The sequence below is a fragment of the Neodothiora populina genome, assembly GCF_041146345.1.
Source record: "Neodothiora populina strain CPC 39397 chromosome Unknown canker_contig_15, whole genome shotgun sequence".
NCBI lineage: Eukaryota > Fungi > Ascomycota > Dothideomycetes > Dothideales > Dothioraceae > Neodothiora > Neodothiora populina.
The window spans coordinates 956,272-976,263 of NW_027191413.1; the positions used below are offsets into that span (position 1 = coordinate 956,272).

The 19,992-nt window shown below is 52.3% G+C and overlaps 5 protein-coding genes across 5 annotated transcripts; 1 reads left to right on the forward strand and 4 right to left on the reverse strand.

The window, feature by feature from the left end:
* Positions 1-1,240: 1,240 nt before the first annotated feature.
* Positions 1,241-3,595, reverse strand: AAFC00_002685 (uncharacterized protein; the record flags this gene model as incomplete). The annotated part of the gene is made up of 3 exons (XM_069342036.1): positions 1,241-3,365; positions 3,438-3,468; positions 3,529-3,595. 3 exons carry the CDS (start codon positions 3,593-3,595, stop codon positions 1,241-1,243), a joined length of 2,223 nt encoding a protein of 740 aa, XP_069198540.1.
* Positions 3,596-4,974: 1,379 nt separating this feature from the next.
* AAFC00_002686 (uncharacterized protein) lies at positions 4,975-9,816 on the reverse strand (the record flags this gene model as incomplete). Its single annotated transcript, XM_069342037.1, has 2 exons — positions 4,975-5,498; positions 5,556-9,816. 2 exons carry the CDS (start codon positions 9,814-9,816, stop codon positions 4,975-4,977), a joined length of 4,785 nt encoding a protein of 1,594 aa, XP_069198541.1.
* Positions 9,817-12,058: 2,242 nt separating this feature from the next.
* AAFC00_002687 (uncharacterized protein) lies at positions 12,059-13,416 on the reverse strand (the record flags this gene model as incomplete). The annotated part of the gene is made up of 2 exons (XM_069342038.1): positions 12,059-12,274; positions 12,328-13,416. 2 exons carry the CDS (start codon positions 13,414-13,416, stop codon positions 12,059-12,061), a joined length of 1,305 nt encoding a protein of 434 aa, XP_069198542.1.
* A 1,207-nt stretch (positions 13,417-14,623) lies between these two features.
* On the forward strand, positions 14,624-15,875 carry AAFC00_002688 (uncharacterized protein; the record flags this gene model as incomplete). The annotated part of the gene is made up of 2 exons (XM_069342039.1): positions 14,624-14,633; positions 14,773-15,875. 2 exons carry the CDS (start codon positions 14,624-14,626, stop codon positions 15,873-15,875), a joined length of 1,113 nt encoding a protein of 370 aa, XP_069198543.1.
* A 2,010-nt stretch (positions 15,876-17,885) lies between these two features.
* AAFC00_002689 (uncharacterized protein) lies at positions 17,886-19,800 on the reverse strand (the record flags this gene model as incomplete). The annotated part of the gene is made up of 3 exons (XM_069342040.1): positions 17,886-18,226; positions 18,282-19,629; positions 19,759-19,800. 3 exons carry the CDS (start codon positions 19,798-19,800, stop codon positions 17,886-17,888), a joined length of 1,731 nt encoding a protein of 576 aa, XP_069198544.1.
* Positions 19,801-19,992: the final 192 nt, after the last annotated feature.

A 19,992-nucleotide genomic window follows, 5' to 3' on the forward strand; every position in this document is an offset into this window, starting at 1 on the left:
CAACAAGGAAAACAAAAGCACCGCGGCCCAGAAGATCGATTGTCTCAGCTGGTAAGCAAAGACTCCATGAACGGTCCCCTGCGTAGACGGCCCGCCGTTGTCGAGACAAGTGAGGGGCAAGAGCAGGGACAGACTCGAGGCGGAGCTGCTCGTGAAGAAGACATAAAGGACGGAAATACAGGAGAGAGAATGGTAGTGCAGCTGCCAGCGTGTGCGGATGCTAGCGATGCTACTTATGCTGGATCCGGTGCTGTTGCTGAGACTACTACCCATATGGAACCCCAAGGCCTTGATCGCGGCAAGACGCTAGCGCTAGAACGCGATGCGTCGTCGTCTTATTCTCATTCTTCTTCTATCGGCAAGGCGTTCATATAGTCTTATATTATCAAGTCCAGATAGAATCTCAATCCCATCTCAGACCTGATCCAACCCAACCAATCCCTCCTCTTTTCAATCATGGCTTTCAGAAACAAAGACAAGTATTTGACCAAGGAAATTCCTCAGAACATCGAGTCGTGTAGATTGAACAACAGGATATTGCAGGGACAAGACGACAAGGACAGGGTCCCCCCCATCCCTCACTCTCTTTGCACCATGGACAGAGGTATCTGTGGCTATACGCCCGTACATGCTGTAAGCACGGAGTGAGTACCTGGCTAATCAAGGATTCTGATTTCTCGATCGACGTGTATGCACGTATTTACATATATGCTTCGATGAGGCGAGCGAGCATGAGCCGTTGGCCCGCCTTTATCTGTTTGTCTGGTTATGGTGAGCCGCAAGGGAGAGAATAACACAATCTTCCCGAAAAGTGTTGTCTCGTCATCGTACGGACTTGGTCGCATGTTCTGGATTTGAAAAACCAGTCTTCTTCTTTTTCTCCTTCTTCTTCTTCTTCTTCTTCTGTTCCTTCTCACTCCTTCTCCTCCTACTACCTGTCGTTGTGCTTGAACATTGACACCTACCAAGACATGTGTCCCTTGTGAAATCAGGATTTCACGACCAGTCTAGACGGATCACTTCTGGATTAACGAGCAAATACAAACGCTTAATGTCATCCCATGTTTCGACAACGACGACCAGACGAATACTGTTATAAAATTGACGCGATGCCAAATTGGACTTTTTCCATTCATTGCGAACAATGCAGCCCCTGAACAATATGATGAATCTATACGAGAGACGACAAGAAAAGAGAAGAAAAAAAGGTACAAGTAGAAGGGCACACGGAACAGACATTTCACGCGTCCTCTGCCTCGACCCTACAAAGAACCTCTTCCAGGAATCCCTCGAGGAAGCCCTCGACCCCTTCGCCCATGCCTACAGGAGCGACGTTGTCCCAATGATCAATGTCGCGTACTAGACGCACTGCCTTGCCGACCAGACGTTTGATCTGCTCGTGCGCCTGGCGTTTCAGTAATAGATCCTGTGAGGACGGCGGTGGTGGCGCATTTGTCGACCTGCTCCCTCCGGCTGTCTGAGTGGCGGCCTTGGCGAGCAGAGAGAGCTGGTAGCTGCGGCGGTGGAGAGCCGCCTCGAGCGCAGGTATGACTACACCGGTCAGTGCCGTTATCTCCTGGTCTGCTGATGATGGCTGCGATTGACGCGGCGGTGGTAGCTCCGAAGATGGCGAGTCGGCGTGTGATGAATCGCTAGATTGCGAGCTCCCATCATCGTTGATCTTTGACCTGTGTGAGGTTCGTGATGCTTCATGTGCAGACTGTAGTCGTGAAGAGGGCCCTGATGTGGATGCCATCGAAATAATAGACGACGACGACGACGACCCAGAGTTGGAGCGAGAGCCCAGCGGCTGCCGAGATAGTGATTGTGTTTGGGAAGATGCAGAAGCAGCGTCATACATGTCTTGCTGCTGCTGAAGAGACGACATCCCATCCCACCGAGGGCCTCCGTGAATGCGGCCACTTGCAGCAAAATCTTGAGTCGCTGGGCCAGACCTTTGTGCAAGGCCCGACGATTGCGATGGGTTTCGGACGGGTGTGTCATTGATAGAAAGGCCTTGCATATACGAAGACATATCAGAGGCGATCGACTTTTGTATAAAGTCGTCAGTGATCATGCGTGGCGTTGCTTGTTCACTTCGCAGCTGTGAAGGAGTTTCCTTTGGTGTCATGAATCCATCACCCCCTGGAGTTCGCGGAGGAGTACGAATTAAAGACTTTCGGGCTGGCGAAGATTGAGCCTTCGAAGGCGAGGCTGGCAGAGGAACGCGCGCAGCTGCACCAGGCGACATAGGATGTAAGGGTGGCAGATCGGCGCGTTTCGATGGTGATACGTCTCTGGGCAATGGAGGTGGGGCCATGTCCATGTTTTTCGTGGGGGATGGGGCGCGAACAGTTTGGCGGTCCATATTCTCGTCCTCTGTCGTGGTTGTTGGTTTAGGAAAAGTACGGTCTGACCGTGATGCTTGACTCGTGTGGTTCCTAGAATTGGTGCCGGCGTCATTCATGACCTTCAGCCCCGGAGCCCTTCTGTTCACCGGTTTGACTGTACCAAAGTCCCACAGGTCTTCTTCCTCGGTGCTCGCGCGAGGCGGCTCCTCATAGTCATCGTCATCGTAGTCGTCGCGGTTGCCGTTACGGGCGTGCCACCGTTCGTAACGCTCGATAAGTTCTGTGAGGTAGGTGGTACGCTTCGCTCGTCTGATCCACGGATGCCGGAGCAGGTCCTTTGCACTCGGGCGCTCTTTCGGTTCTTTCCTGAGACAGAGGTGGATAAAGTCCTTGAAGGCGGAAGAGAATTGATCACCCTCAAGTTGTGGCGGAGGATTTTTGGGGATGAGGAAGAGAACCTTCATAGGATGTATGTCCGAGTAAGGGGGTTCACCATGGGCTAGCTCGAGAGCAGTGATGCCCAGAGACCAGATGTCGGCCTTGTGATCATAACCTGATTGCTTGATGACCTCGGGTGCCATCCAGAAAGGAGTGCCAACAAATGTGTTCTTCTTCGTCATGGTAGCAGAAAGTTGACCAGAAACACCAAAGTCGGCGAGTTTGACCTGGCCATTGGATCCAAGAAGTACGTTAGCAGCTTTGATGTCCCGGTGTAATTTGTTGTCGTTATGTAGATACTCCAGCCCCATCAACAGCTCTCGAAGGATGATGCAAATGTAGTCCTCAGGGATAAGACCGGGCTTGAGAAGATTACCGCAGCTACCCCCAGAGCAGTATTCCATGATGATCCAGAGATCCGATCCTTTGAGATAAGAGCCATAGTACTTCGTGACGTAAGGTGAGTTCAATCCTGACAGAATAGAGATCTCCTGGATGATGTCATCGACTTCGTCTTCGGCATTCTCAACATCAATGACTTTGATAGCAACCGAATGCCCAGTCCGCTTATCTACGCTGGGTCTCAAGTCAGCGATCATGAAGACAGACATCTAGCGTTTCCCATTGGCGCACTGATGGAGAGCTTACCCTTTGTAGACCTTGCCAAAGCTTCCACCGCCTGGATCCCAGTCAGTGTCTTTTCTTGCTGATGATAGCGAATGTTTGGAAGTGTATATACCGATGCAAGACTGCTTTGTATATATTGTCTCGGGATCGACAGCGCCCCCCGCAAATAAGTTGGCCATTATCCTTCAATCCGAACAAATGTTTCAATCTCCAATTCTTTTTATGACTGAGTGGGTCGACTGTTTCGTAATTCGCTCGAGTATCAAACGTAACAATTCAAGCGACTGATACGATCAATCGGACAATATTCTAATGACTCGAGAACCTCAGTGAATAGAGCGCTGGCTGGTGGTGGTGGTGGTGGTGGTGTGGGGCTATCGAGACAATTTCGTGGTGCTAGTATGATACGCGTATATCTACTGTTGTCGAGCGAGGCCGTAATGGTGTGTCGTAAGCGTCAATGGGAATCTTTGCTTGTGTAATTGAACAGAAGGCACTGGACGGCTGTCTCTCGAGATGTAGATTGTGTGCCAACGATGTCGTGTTATCCTCCAATGGCCGAAAGGGACAGGCGCCTGAGAATCGCAGTTGATGCGGTAAACTCCCAAATACCTCCGCTGCGACTCGCAAGACTGAAAGAATGGGGAAGATGTGATAATCGTCAATCTACACACGCTACAACGAGCAGAGGTAGGTGTTTGATAGCACTGCTGCGCGTAAACAGTAGAGGAACGTAGCAGGAAGCTGTCCTAGTCATTGGGGCGTTACAGATCCTCTAGCAGCACTCGTAGTCTCTGATGATACTAGAATACGGTTGCCAGATGCGACATTACTGACAAGGACAGAGAAAGAACAAGGCCATAGCATGCGATATCTGAGCATACAAGTAGCAATTGCTAGCCTGCGGTTGGCAGAGCGTCGGCGTTTAGGGACGCCCAAAACATCCAGTGCCTGCCCTCCCCGCCCAAACAAATACAAAGCCGCCTTCTACTTTCGGCTTAATGCCAGGGTCTGGTGGAGCAAGCTTACAGCCAGTAAACAAAAGTATATTGCCATTTACCTTACGCACCTGCACTATCACATCAGATATTGTGCTCAAAGTACACAATGTACTTCGCAATGTTGCAATGGCAATACGGTTCATGACATGGTAGATACCTAGTGATGTGTATATTGTAGCTAATCTTTGCAAAATAATCTTGTTCATCGCAGCCGAAAAGTTTCGAGCGGCAGGACGGTGCGCGAAAGGGGAATCTTGTAGAGCAAAATGGGAGAGGGAAATAAAAGAAAAACCATGACCTCGAGTCCAGAGTGCCAGAAGAGAAAAGAAAAAAATGGGGACAATATGCCAGGCCCTTCTTGCTTCTACCTTTCCCTGATGTAGAACGCACGTGCAGAATCTTCATGTTTGTTGTCCATAACGCCTGCCTTTGCCGGAAGCTCCTCTTGAGCGTCTAATGCCTTGTTGTCCATAGCAGCCTCCTGCCACGCCGTTAGACGGCGATGCATGCTGTGGCTGATTCTCCATCGTCGTCTGTTGGGATGGATTGCAAGTTCCTCAGAACTTAACACCCATACCCTCCTCGTGTTCTTGTAGCCATGCAAGGCTACCGTCTCCCGAGCTGCCCAGTGATCCAGGGTTCATGAAGAACGTAGTGCTCTCTCTCTTCGATTGCTTTGACGCGGGGCCGTTTCCCCTCGCATCGACGATGCTTGGTCCGTCTCGATGTGAAGGCGCCAATGCGCCATTCAGGCTTGCGTAGGTTCCATCGATATGACCTGGGCCCTGATATGACTGCTGTACAGGCGCATGACCGGTGTCATATGCTCCCCGCTGAGCTGGTGCTTGCTGATGCTGCGATTCTGTGAAACTTGTCTGTGCGTATGCCGGTGTAGGTAAATCCGAGAACATTTGTTTACGAGGAGAGCGAATTGCGTCATTGGGTAGAGGAGACGTTCCGTGCCCGTTGATCTTGATATTGCTGATGTCGACGGGTGGTCCGAATACTTTGTAGTGCTCCGTGACGAAGAGCGAGATCAAAGTCGCGGGAATATTCAAAGTTGGGGCAAACACAATACCAACTAAAACTCAAAATTAGCCAGGGCCATATGCTGACAGTAAAGCAACACTTGACTTACCATTTCGTACGCTCATCTTGTTCACCTTCTCGTTGTCGACGATGTCTCTCAGGAAGGAGGTCAATGCTTCAAGCAACTCTCGGTTTGGAGGCGGCAGACGGTTGACGAGGACATTGCATACTTCTATCTTTGCCTTTTCGTCCAGTTCCTGAATACTCAAGAAATCAAGTTGCAGTTCTCTAGTCAGTATATTGGCTGGGAGCTCCCTGAGGAATTGTTTCAGCAAGCTTGCTACGGCATGTACGTCGTAGCGGTGTTCGTCGGTGAGTAGGTCGATGTCGCCCTCCACGTTGAACCGCTCTCGCAGAGCCTTAATCACAAGGCTTGAGCCAGAGAGTCGGAATATACCTTCTTCGGAGGTTGCTCCGCTTCCTCTGAGATATTCTATGCAACGATATGCCACTGCTGGCAGAAGGACTGGAACGTCAATGGGGGCAGAATACTCCACTGCTTCGGCCAGGGGCACGCCAAAGACTGGTCGCGTAGCGTGTTGCCTGGCAGGGGTCACAGCCGCAGTGTCGGAAGACGCACGTCCGCGAGTGTGACCGCCCCCGAAACCGAAGATACTACGCTTCTTGTCTTTGACTGGCGTCTGCACCACAGCCTTGTTACCCCAAGACTGTACGTCACTGATGACAGTGCCATTGGTAGGTCCGGATATCAAAGGGTGTTGCTGGGCCTTCTCCTCGTCGAATTCATTGGTGATCGGCGAGCTTGCAACAGGAGGCGATGGTGTATCGCGTCCCTTCATACTTGCTGAGCCCATTTGTGGCGCTTCTGCAGCTTTTGTGGCTTGATATGGCACACTCCGGAGGGATCCCTGGGTGCTCGAGCCTCTTCCACTCGACGCCGGCCTACCCATGTCGTTACCAGACTTCTGCAGTAGAGGGCTGCGCCCGCCTGCTAACATATCTCTCGGAGTGGGCAGAGGATTTGAGGCTTTCCTTGTATGCGATGAGTCTTCGACGTAAAGCAACAAGCATTCGACCCAGGCGTCACGCTCCTCATCACTCTCGGCACAGAGGACATGTCGCACATGCGACGTCGAATCTTTTCGCTTGGGCTCAAGCATAAGAAAAGCGTGGCGGTACTGGTTATCTATGTCCTCATCAGTCTGTGGTGAGGTGCTTTGTTTGCCAATTTGAGCGTGCTGTAGTCTGATCGATCCCAGGAGAGCACCTCCAGGCGCCTCAAAGTACTTAAGCTGAGGGCCATCCAGCACGAAGTAACGAGCTTTCCATCCGCCAAAGTTCTTCCCACGCTTTGTCAGATAGCCGTCCTTTCGAGGATTGCCATTCGACATCTGGGTCTGCTGCACAGGCTGCGCGGCGCCCTCTTGCGGTCTTTGTCCAGGCTCATTGGTTTCAGCCGGGAAGGCATCCGCGGTGAGAAAGCCACAAACTATCGTGGCCCCTTGATCGTTCATTGGCGTGTCTAATAAGCTATGGAAATAAGAGCCTAGAGCGAGACGGCGCGCGTCAATTCTCGCCGGAGCATGGCCGGTGAAGAGACTTCGATCGGGCAATCTGGTCCTAAATCCAGAAGAAGCTTTGATTTGTTGGTCGAAAACCGAAAGAGCGGCTAGGGTTTTCTCTACTCGCCAGAGCTGGGTATTATCAGATCTGGCAAAGATAGCAATAATGAAGACGGGATTTTCTTCCCCTGGACGAGGCGCCATGTAGCTATTTCGCGACGGGCGGAGGCGCGATGATTCTACCTTGATGAAGATGGAGGGGAGTGCATTCGGTGGGAGAAGGAGACCAGGATATTGTTCAGACACTAGTCCACGGTACACTTCACCAGGGGACCTTGACAAGGTGTATGTTGGCGGGTGCTCGGCATCAGCACTTGCACCACCAGGCACGGCAAGGCGATCAGTTGTCTGGTGGTATGAGGGCGGGTGCTCGGCATCAGGACTCGATTTGCCTGGTACCGCAAGGCGGTCGCCCGATGGGTTATTCAACTGCTGATATGCCTCAGCCCGAGCCGTATTAGCAGTGCGAAACGTGGCAGTTGTTGGCGTGGGCAGTGGGAGAGGAGCTCTCGGCGCACGGGGAGACAGCGGCAGCCCACCGTCCCTCGGCGACATGGGCATCCCAGAGAAGGGGGGCCTGAAAGCTCTGGGCATAGGCGAATTTATTGGCCGGTCACCTGGGCGCGGACTCATGGGCAGACCTTGGCTTGGCATGACAGCAGGTATAGACACGTTTCTGGCACTAGACGCAGGAGGGTCGACATCTGACACAGTACGCAGATGAGAAACAAGCGATGCCATTGTTTGAGTCGTATCACGAGGGATTGAAGCAGGTTCAGAAGAGCGATCAATCTCGCTCGCGGCCATGTACCCTGATCTCGTGTTGACAGGGTCAAAGGCGATCGGTGGCACGCTGTTGCTTTTACTTTTGGCATTGCCCTTGTCCTGACTCTCACCGCCTCGCATGGCAAGGTTTTCCCTGTAACGATCATCATCTGCTCTGGTCTTCTGTCTGCCGCGGGCCTCATCCTCGCTGTCGTTGTCGTCGTCGTTCTCGTTATCGTAGTCAGACTCCGAGTCCTGGTCAGCAAGAAACGACTGACCAGGGAAGGACTGTGGCGAGAGCTGCAAAGGCGCAGGTGGCGCCTTCCGGGCCAAGATAGTGTTCTTATCCTTGGGACTTGAAAATCCTTGCGGCGAAGCCATGAGCTTGGTTGTATTCTCCCACTCTCCGTTTGCATCTTCGTCGTGAGAGTGTGGACTCTGCGGTGCGCTGTGTAAATTCGGCGTTGAAGGCTGCTTGTTCCTGGAGTTGTGGCTTTCCGTTGTGGTGACCTGGTGCAAGGACGACGAAGAGAGCGGAGCGTGTGACTGTCGACCCTGCTGGCCATCGGCAGTTGCATCAGAGAAGCCGCGGCCATCTCGTACCTCTGCAAAAGCATTATCCTGAATGCGAGGGCTCTGTGACAGCTGCTGGGGAGTAGACGAACGGCTCGCCAGGTCGTTCAGGCCGCTGATATCGGTCGCATCACTGACCTTGCGACCCATGGGAAGCTGCTCGGAGTTGGAGATCGATGTCGTGGTAGGAGACTGGCTATCGGCCCTTGCTGAGCTCGTGCTTTCCTTGAGCGCTGTGACAAGTGATTGACCAGCGGCAGAAAGGGCCAAGTGTTCCTTTAGTTTTCTGCGATACTTGTCCTTCTCCTTCAGCGCACGCTCCAGATCCGATTTCAGTCCAAATATCATTGTGCGTTGTTTCTCCATTATCCGCCACATCTGGTCGGTATGAGCTGCGACCGATTGTTTCTCCTGGAGCAGCCTGAGGATGGCCGCCTCGGGCGATCCATTTGACTGGATCACTTTGGCGATGTCATTCGGTGAGATGGTCTCCTGAGAGCTTGATTGGGGGTTTCGGGGAATGTGCGAAGTGCTGGACGAGAGTGACGAGGCGGTTGAGTCCATGGACGCGGTGCGATGGACGAAGTTGTTCGCGTCAGCACGAGCGGTGGTTGGAGTATAGACATTAGGTGCGGTGGTAGCGGGAGTAGTAGTAGTAGTAGTAGTAGTAGTAGTAGTAGAAGAAGAAGATAAACCAGAAGTGGTATTAGGTGCTGCGGCGGCAGTCATAGTAGCAGTTTGAGACGGCGGTGCCATCTTGTTCGCTGCTGATATTAACGAGGGAGACTTGGACGGGTATGTAGTCGTAGACGCAGGCGGACTGTGGCCTAGCGAAGGAGAATGAATCGGAGTCGCAAAAGGTCGTTTGCGGTTTTCAAGGCGTGACTTTGCTGCCTCCTCTAGCAAAGCATTTCTTGTAGCAACTGTCTTGGTTTCATCAAATGCCCGATCCGCCACCCCACTCGCCTGGTCGGCAGCAGTGTTGACGGTGACGGTGGCAGCCCTGCCGCGTCCAGTGGACGAAGGAGAATCGTCGCCGCTGCGATTCAGGCTGGCGTCGATGTTGTTCTGATGGTGTTCCAAGGGGTTCACAGGAAATCTCGTGCCACGGGGACTGACTATCGTCGGGCCAGCTTTGAAGTCCGGTGACGAAATCGCCCTGCTGCCGCTGTAGTTATGTGTGGTCTGGAGCGGACTTGGGACCGGCCGACGAGGCGTAGCCACACCTGGAAGTATCACTGCGGCGCGGTGTGAGCGTGAAGTGCTGTTCTGCCTCAGTGCTCTCGCGCTGTCTCGGCGCTCCACTATAGTGACCTGCTGTGATTGCTGTCCCGGGCCTTGCACAGCGACAGCGTGATGGGTGAGAGAGAGGTCGGCATCTTGCGACATGTCCAGTGATCGACAAATGAAGTGTTATTGCTGGCTTTTATTGCTTTCAGCAAGTTGGACGAATGAGAGCGCGGGCTTTTGCTGCAGGCGCTTATCCTTCATCAACCTGTTGCGATCTTCGGTGGTACCGGATAGATGACGATTCGTGCCCGTGGTATGCTCATCATAGGTTAAAACAAGACACGGCCTGTCACACATTTGCTGTTTCTTCGAGAGCCCGATTTGACCCACGCATCGGCTCGGTGCATGCAATGCAAGCGAATCTCTGGTGGACTGCGAGATACTGTACAGTATTACTACACCACATGCCCTGGATAAAGGAGCGAATTGCAGGGCAGCAATGTTGCAGCAGGATCCAGCTTAGTACCTTGGGATAAGGCAAGGCAACAAAAAAAGGTTTCTGGCTGCGCGGTCCGTTAGAGTGCAGTAACAGTACATTGCCTTTTCCGTGACATGAACCCTTTCTCTCCTCCCCCTTCCTCCCGTTACATGCAGGCTTTTGCAAGCCATCGCGCGTCTAAATCATTAGCAGCATGCACCAGCGAACAGGCCGGGGTTGAGCCATGGTCACAGAAGCTTCCGGCACCAATCCACAATCAGCCAATTCCGTCTTGCTATACCCCGTCAGGCACTTTAATCTAATAGGCCAATCTCGGACACAGCGAGAATGGCAATGCGTACTTCAACAAGCAGTCGTGCTGGTGAGTCTGGCATGTCGAATCGGGATCGTTGCCTTGTACAAGCCTTGTGATTTAGATGCTTCGCCGTGCATACTGGAGTCCAGCATTCGGTAAGACGCAGTAAAGTACAGATACAAGTACATGCTGTCCGCCGACCATTCATACTCTACTTGACCCTATACAGTACACCAAGTAGAAATGTTCGGACACCAGCTTTACCCTAAGAGATGTTGTGGATTTCTACCCAATGCTCATCTGCATCTTGTCACATCTTATGGGTTTTCACCAATGGCAGGTAGCATGATAACTTTTGCACTGTATGTGACACGTACACCTCAGCGTATTCGTATTATTGTGTATATGAGCAGTGCAACACGACGTCAGCATTTGGAAGCCATGGGCATCGCTGTGACCAGGCACTGTGCGGCACCCAATCGCTCTCGTAGAGCAACAGACAAACCCTACAACTTCAGCCCCACATAATGGTATGTTAATCACACTTGATCTCCACGTCCGGCCCTCCTTCTCTCCTGAGCTCGATGACCTTATGCTGTGGCAGCATGCAGCCACAATCACCCAATCATCAGATCAGCCAAGTGCGGCAAGCAGTCATACGTATCGTCGATCATGCGGCCCAGTGACAAGTTCCTGTGGGAAATCGTTCTTTGGTAACTTGCCCTGCACACACACATTTTTCGACTGCTTGTGCATAGTGCGGACAATCCTTGCTTCACTATCCCTACACATTATGCTTGTGATGCGGAGGAGACAACAGGCACGTGTCTGTGCCGGGGTGTCGTCCTACCCACCCTCAATCTTTTGACAGGCAAGAGCCTGCTTGTCGCCCTTCCTCGGCACAAGGATGATCCTGATATTGGGCTATCTTCTCTTTCGCGAACGATGATGCGCGCGCAGACGTACCCACTTTCTTCTCCAGTTCATCACTTAAAACAGGGGCATGCATAGATCTCATTTAATTAGCCTTCTGTTTCATAGTCTAAGCGGAGCCGCTGTCCGGATACCAGCGTCGGGTTGCTCCTGACGTTGCGCCGCAACTCTTTGCACAAGATAGACCAATCTACCTTACTTCGTATCTATAACGGATAACAACGTCTACAAGAGTCTAATCGGTGTCTTTTTTATACAATCACAGGTGAGTCGCAGGCGGAAAGTGCATGATCTGAGCGGAGGCAACACTGGAAGTGCTCGAGCCGGCATATACCTTAAGTTTTCGAATCCCGATGTGCCTCTATGCGGAATGGAACTGGAGGAACTCAATCCATGAGCCACTGGCGCTATATTATCAGTGGTGCATAGTAATATGCTACGCCATTTCCCCCCTACCACCTCCGCGAATAACGCAGGCTATTTGTGGAGGGTCCGGACTCGGACGGAATGCAAGACCATACAGTCTTTCTCGCTATTAAAATATCCAAAGCGGATCCGTAGAGGCCATTTATCCCATATACATAATCCCTGCCAGCGCGGTCGATTCCCAATGTTTTCGCCTTACTCCATGCTCAAAAACGCTCAAAAGAAATGAAAATAGCAGTATTTTGAAATTACATTGAGTTATCGCCTGGTAGCCGCGGCAATCGCGCCGCGTTAAATTGACCTTCGTCATCCGCCCCAGGTTCAAGTCCTAAAGAGGCGATTTCATTTTCGTCTATAGTATCTGGATCATTCATGGCCTGAGGATCAAATGGTGGAAAGGGCGTGGTCGGCTCGCCGTCAGGCGTCTCTCCAAGCGGCACGACAGCTTTTTCGACAGAAGGAATCTGAGTAGATCATTAGTGATAGATTTTGCGGTTGTCCTCAACAAAAGACATACGGAATCGCCCGGTACATCGGCCAGACGTTCAGCAGCCAGACGGTGGGCGGCCACTCGTCTCTTTACGATCTCAGCTTCTTCCTCCTCTTGGGCTTCGTCCTCCTCTTGCTTCAGCTCCGCCATGGATGCGATTATCTTTGGCTCAGTGGACACGTCTTTGGCTGGTGACTCGGTACTATTACATCGGGATAATCGTTTCGAGTTCCGGCTGCTCCGGCTTGACAATGTTCGTGTAGACATGCGAGAACCAGCGCTTGGACGCTTGCCTTTTCTTCCGCTGCTTGCTTCGTCCATGCCGCTATTTGTGGTCCGGCGTTCCAGCACCATTGCGAACTCATCATCGAGGGGTATGGCATCGTCAAGCTCATCTTCACTGGGAAAGATGTCGCCCCGCGAGCTCAAAGAGTCGGTAGTATTCCCACTGCCCTGAGTGCCACTCCGCACCCTCTTGTGGCCCCTGCTGTTGAACGCTTGCCTGACTTCGTCTTCCTCGTCCTCTTCCAGTAATGGTGCATTCTCAGGCGTGTGGTGAGCAGCGCCGGGGTGCTCTTGCAGATCTGCAGCAGACGGTTTGTATCGCAAACTTTTTCCTGCACCAAGCTTACCTGTCAACTTGCCAAAAAGACCCCAATATGAGGCGGCAGGGATAACGGTAGGATCAGCACTCTCACGAGGCTGGCTTCTTCGGCGATTGCCCCTTCGTGAGGTTCCATAGCTCATGCCGCGCTGCCTGGCAGGCTGGGTGGTCGTTGCGCCGTAACCTCGCGAGGAGCCCAGAAGGGAGTCGTACTCGTCATTGCCCCATCCCAGCAGACTCGTGTCTTCCTCATCGTCCCAGTCATCGTAGAAGTCGAAGCTCAATTCTGCTCTTCCTCGAGACCTCGCCCTACTCCTGCGGCGCTGGTCGCGCGGAGCGCAACAAGAGGCGGTGCAGGGTCCGAAGCAATCGCCAATGGAGGAGAAACAGGGCGTAAGATATCTATGGGAGAAAGTGTAGACATTGGCCTGGGCGGTTTCATTCGCAGATTCGATGGTTTGCGAGATTTCATTGAGAGTACGGCGGAAGCGGGGGTCATTGCGCCTATACATCTTGACGCGATGTGGCCTGGCCAGCAGAAATACTACGGGACAGGCTGGTGCGACTAGTGTCGCAGCGACACACAATTACGGTGAGAAGCCGAGGCTTACAACAATGTTGCTGGCGCGCGCGCGGAGAAAGGGCATTGAAGGCGCGGTAGGTGACCTGGATTATCGGTTATCCTGGCTGCCTTGCATGTACCAGATGGGTTGTTTGCCAGGGCTGATTCATGTCGCAGTAGAGGAGGAGAGGAGGAGGATAAGGTGGTGCAAAGGGCATCGACGACGATGATGACGGGATGCTTGCACCGCTTGCACCGCTTGCTTTGTTACACCGAGCTCCGATCGCCCGAGTCATACTCGCGGCTGGGTTGACCGCAGAAACGCTCACACCCGAGTCACGCTCACGTTACACTAAACAGAATGGTGACAGAAGGGGCGGCACCTTATTTGTCACACTTCCTCGCTTACTCTGTCCCCATGATGAAAGTATGAGTTCTTCCCGCGCAACACTCGAGAAATGATCCAAGTACGAGGTTTTGGACGGTACCTTAAGATGCAGGTGAGGTCCTGGAAGCGGTGCTCGTCTTCCAGGCATATCTTCATCTTCGATCACAGCCATGTGTACCTTGCCTTACGTCCAAGTAGCACGCACTAGCACAGGTACAAGCACGATTCTTGCCGTTGAAAGGATCGTATAATCGTATAAGATGATGCCCTGGCCTGACTTGAACCCGATGATGCTACACACTAGCAGCTAAAGCAAGTTACAAATAGGCGGATACGACGCTCGGGCCGTCAGATATACTTGCTCCCACGCAGCACACAGCACTGCAGACTGGTCTCTAGGGTTGGTCTGGACTCGTTCAGGAAAAGTCGATAGATCCAGACTTCGGAGATGCTCACAAGGTTCCGAGGGGTTTGTGTTTCCAACTGTGAGACAGGAAGGCGTCTTGAGCACTCCGTATACAATATCTGATGCCACGCCATAGTTCTGCCTTTTTCTTTCTTTCTTCTCGTCGCTGTCGGTTCTTGTGTCAACGTCCATACCGCAGGTCTACTCGTGAACTTCGGGCCCCGGTGGTCCCACATCGCTGTCGCGCGCCTGCATCAATACTAATCTCGAGGCCTGTCTGTATGCCACCATACCGTCCTTAGCTTCGAGAGCCTTTCGTTGTCGTTCTATCTTTGTTCTTGGCGGCCACCTCGCTCTTTCACCATGCATTACAGTAAGTCCCTGCACTGCCGCTAAAGAAACCTGCTGCTTTGTTTCTGGTCGTCGCTTTCCGGAAAGAGGCCGAGGTGCTGCGACTGCTCTTTGCACACCCCAAAATGTCGTTGCCGTGATTATAACAACAATTCTTCTAGTTCGCTTTCTCAAGACGCCCAAGATCACGATAGACAACGACACAGTAAAGTTGAACGCCGTCGTCACTTTGACCACCGACCTCGGGGAGACTTTCTTCCTCGATGATGTTGCGCTAGCCGTCATATTACGCGCACCGGAGCGCAATGGCGACATCTATGTCAGACGGACTTTCCAGTGGACCGGCGGCATGCGCGCCCTACCCATCTCCATGGACCTGACTCGGATCGACGTCGATTGGCCAGCCAGGGTTCACGTTGGCGTCAAAGGTGCTCCCTTGTCCGATCATTTTGAAAAGCACGCGAATCCGGACGCCATTCCAAGCATCATCTCTGTGTGGTCGGAGTCTCTGAACCCTACAAAAGGCCGACTAGAGACTGGGCGGAGGGTGGAGCGACGGTTCATGCCGCTCAGTGAGCGTACACTCAGCATCTTCGAGGACACAGGCGACAGCATAGCCCGTCATCTGTGGGACGGCAGTCTTGCTCTCACTGCCTACATCGACCGGATCATAGCGCTACAGGCTCCCACCACAATGCCTATGCTTGAGAAAGTATTCGGCACCGCCAGTGTCAAGAGATTGCGCGTGCTAGAGATCGGCTGTGGCGCCGGTATAGTCGGCATCGGACTCGCACAAACGATCCCGGACTGTGAGGTGGTGTTGACTGACCTGGAAGAGGTCGTTGAGTTGGTGGACCGCAATATCGAGGCTGCAAACCCTGCCATTTCCTCAACTATTGAATTCTGCCCCTTGGACTGGGAAGCTCCCCTACCGCCGAAAGTCAAATCCCGCCAATTTGACCTCATTATTGCTGCCGAGTGCATATACAACACCGACTCAATACCCCCGCTTGTCGAGACACTGATGGCCCTGGTGCAGCGAAGTCCCAAGGCTGTCGTTCTCATCTCTACCAAAGTCCGACACGGCAGCGAAGCCATGTTCTGGGACCTATTCGAGCAGAAAGGCTTCGTCCGGGCTAGCAAGACCGAGATACCTTTACCGGGGCAGCCCGGTCATGGCTACGGAGATAGCGCTACGCACGTAGATGTGTATCTCTACTATCAGAAATACACCAGGCCCAGCGTGAGCCCCGAGGCTCGCTGAGACGCAACGCATGGCCTGACAGGGCTTTTCGATGGACTTTGGATATTGTATCCAGGACGAAAGCTATCTTACGACGAATCATGATCATTGAGACTTTTCCCATTCTTGTCTTATCACCTCTCTGCATTGCTACCCTACTGCATTGCATCGGAACGGAGTCTGCACTATTGCGTGTTGAATTAGCCCCCTTTGGATTTACAGGGAGAGCAGGCATCCAGCGGCGCGCATGACCAAGTCGAAGTTTTTATCGAGCTTTTGCACAACAAACGGCTGCTACATGTGATAATGAGCATACTCAAAAAGTATATATGAACAATATTTCTTCGCCGAGACTTGACCCCATGCGAGATCTTGAATGAATGCTACTTTTCTCCTGCTTTTCTCAATCACGTTTCACTATCTCATGTTCCATTTATTGTCATAGGTCTCATGACCAGCCAACAACAAAACAAGCACGACGAACACCAGCACGTAAGCCGCGAATATATCCCCACTATATGGTTTCAATCTTCACAGCCCTAAGCAGCCTGTCCCTATGAAACATCATCCTCACACGACCAAGTAGCACACCAAAAGTAAGTCCACCAACATCCCCAAACTGCACTCCACCATTCGTACCCCCTATCGCTTCCTCTCCTCTCCTTTCTTCACCATCCCCTCCTCCTCCCCCTCGTCCCCTATCCCAAACCGTAGCAACAACCCACGTCACCGGCGGCTGCGAAAGAAACATAGCTCCCACCCCAAGCGATGAAGCCAACGCCAACAAATCCTCGACATCCTTGCGCTCCAGAATCATATGCGCCGAGAATCTACCTTCCAGATGCGCAGGCGAGAGGTGCGAAAAGCGCCAGTGCGTGAGGGTTTGTACCACGGGATTCAGAAGTGGAGGAGCAGTAGCAGCAGCAGCAGCAGCAGCAGCAGCAGCAGCAGCTATATCTGTCCTCCCACCAGTCCCACCGGGCATGTCAGTTGCGACAGTAGTTATCGTCGTCGTTACATCCCACGAAGCGCTCGAAGACGTCCGTGGCGCCAGAAAGAGACAGCGTTGCGACGCCGGCGTCGAGGCGATCAGATCGCTCCAGAAAGGATGCACGCGTTCGCCGCAGAGCTGGAGACTGCGCAGATTCCGAGCGCGGTCGTACACGCTGGTCGAGCGCGGGTCTTCGGGCTCGTATGTGTGGCTTTGGTCATTGTCCGTCGCCTTGTTTGCAGCGGGCGGAATGGGCAGGGGAGACACGAAGCTTAGGATCAGGCTTAGCAGTTCGGGGAGTGCGAGCACGGTCGAGCATGCTGTTCTTTTGGGGGGTTGTTGGTCGTTTGGCGCCGTGGAGATAATGCTTGGATGCAGTGAAGGGTCTGGGGCTGGTGTGAGGGATGGATCTTGGGCTTCTCTCATCGGCGGATTGTTGTTTCTTGATGCAATGTACATATCGTGCTCTCCGTGGTCGGGCAGTATGGGATTGATGCAGTGATGAGCGAGCATGCGATGTCGGTGCTTCACTACTAGAATTCGAGTTACGTTCTATATATTACGAGATACAGTATGTCCGTAGAGCGATGGAAGGTTGAGCTACATCTTGCGCCTTCTGATCGTCGCCCTAGTCGACTAAGTAAATAAGGTATATATTGGTAGATTGCCGAGTACTGTATGTCGTGCGAGCTACGCGGGGGAGAAGATTGGCCTGAACCTTGAAGCTTTGTTCTGACTACTACCTGTGTCTAGCACCGCACCTAGATATCGACTCTCTTTTACTGATCGACTGGTCGGCAATTTATACGCTACATGGCTAGGTACACCCAGAAAGCCGTCCTGTTACTCTCAAACAAAAAAGTAACGCAGTGACGCACTGGTGTTGTCATAACGAGAATATAACATACTGAGGTATTGATGCCAAAAGAGAATCTATAAAACCTTCTCGCCTGGAAACTCCACATTGCGCCTTGCTCGAAACACAATAAACGAAGTACCATGCATCGGTAATTCCTCGAGAATTTCTCGATCAAAACATACTAGAGCTCCCCACTGCCCGAGCCTATGGCAAAAAGAGCCGCCTTGTCTCCTTTCCCTTTGCTCGCGTCGCTCAGCAATGCGAACCGCAAGAGGACTTCGGTGCATGTGACAAGGATTGACAGAATAATCAAGACGATGACGATCCAGGTGATTTTAGTCATCTTCGTGTCCGCAATACTGTCGGAAAGAATCTCGGCCAGGTCCAGGAAAACACGGCAACGCTCGTTCAACACAAGGATTCGTGGCTTGATCTCGAGATACTCTCGAACAGCAGCATAAAGCGGATGGAGCGTCGGCTCCGAGTCCCAGAAGAAATTGGGTGTGTCCAACATGTTAGAGGCTACACGATGAGTCAGCCGATGTTGTCTACATTGTATACACGAGTTTGCACTTACACAAGTTCACGTCAACTCTGCCCTGGAAGAGCTTTCCTACAAGAGCAACGACTTCTCGCCTGCTCATGCCCAAGCGGCCCTCGAGAGCCAGTCTTCGAGGCACATATTGGGCTTCGCTCATGGTCTGCTGCATGCGCTCTTCGAAAAAGCTGAGCTTGGTGCTCTGAGAAATGGCGTGGCTCATGGCCAATTTGATCATATGATCTCTGGTCCTCAAGGTTATCATGTCGTTGAACAACCGAGGCTTTTCGATCTCGCTGTTGTATTCGAAGTGAAATTCCTCGGTCTCGAAGTCCTCTTCGGATAGAGGACGGTTAAGAAGAGGGGTCGCGACTGCAGACGGTATCTGTGATGAAGAGGGTGCGAGTTTAGTTGGGATGCTGGATGAGGAGGAAAATGTAAGATCGGCGAGGATGTCTTTCTCTTGATGTTCGGTAAAATTCCAGAAAACCGCAACGCCGTAGCTAAAGACAAAAAGCTCGGCAATGGTGAGCGGATCGGTGGTGGGGGTGGCAGCAAGTAGACTAGAGTTGCTCGATCGTCTGTCCTCTAGCGCTCCGTCTTTGCTGCTGCGTCTCATATGGCTCATGTGAGATTCCGTTGGAGTCGACGCCTCGGTGCCGCCGACGCTGTACTCGTCGCGTTCCTCGAACCAGCCTTCTCTGTAGTCTCTCCTCTCGTTCGCTTCAATTTGGTCATCTATCGTTGTTGTACCGCCGGGGTTCTTGAGAACAGGGCTACTCCGAATGCGATAGCCGTCATTGCCTCCAAGAAGAGGCAACTGATATACACAATAAAGACAGTCGTCGTACAATTTGGTCCTGGCTCCGTGCTGGTCTCGCGTGAAGTCGGCTGTGGCACGTAGACGGTATGATTGAGCAGTGCAGTATGCCGTCACCCGGGCCAGTTGTTCAGCCCTACGAGCTTTGGGTAGCCTTTCAGCATATGATTTGTCGCCGATCTTGGGATGTCTTCTCCTCAGCAACTCAGCATCAGAAGGAGGAGCACTCTCCCCATCATCAACATCCGCTTGTTCATCATCCTCATCCGCCTCGCTTGTTTCAGGAAGTAGAACAAGCTTCTCGCTGACCTTACTTGAGCGTGCAGGAATATGTGAGCCAGCGACGGGCAGAATACGACCAGCTAGTTTGGGATCCAGGGGATGACGGCCGCTAGGAGTGCGGGTATGGTTCTGTGGTCTCGAACCTGGTGGAGCTCTCCTTTGCGCAGATGGGATTTCTGAGGCATACTGGAGTACACTGTCTACTGATATGAGTTTGGTGCCGGTTCGCTGTAGTGTTGGCGGTCGCTGTGGCGCCTTGTTTGCTGTTTCTCTGGCATCCGTGACCTAATATGCGTCAAAGTTAGGCGATTGTCAGTCTACAGTCTTTGCAAAAGGCATGTGACGATAGGAAAATAGGAGGGAATTGCTGGAAAGATCAAACAGGTGACGGAATAGGAAGCAGCGCTCACTCACCAGCACAGTCGGCCCCCGCTTGTTTCTAGGAGGAGCAGCCATTATATCCCGATTAGAGTGAATTACTACTCGCTCTTCCTTCTTTCTGTCCGTTACTCAATCCTACAGCAATGGGAAAATCCAAGGTAGTGAGAGTGATTGATTTCGTATATTCTGGCGTGCGCTTGAATTTGTCGGTCTCCTAATTTCTTCTCTGCTTCCCTGACTATGACCTGGATAGGTTAGAAAGGGATA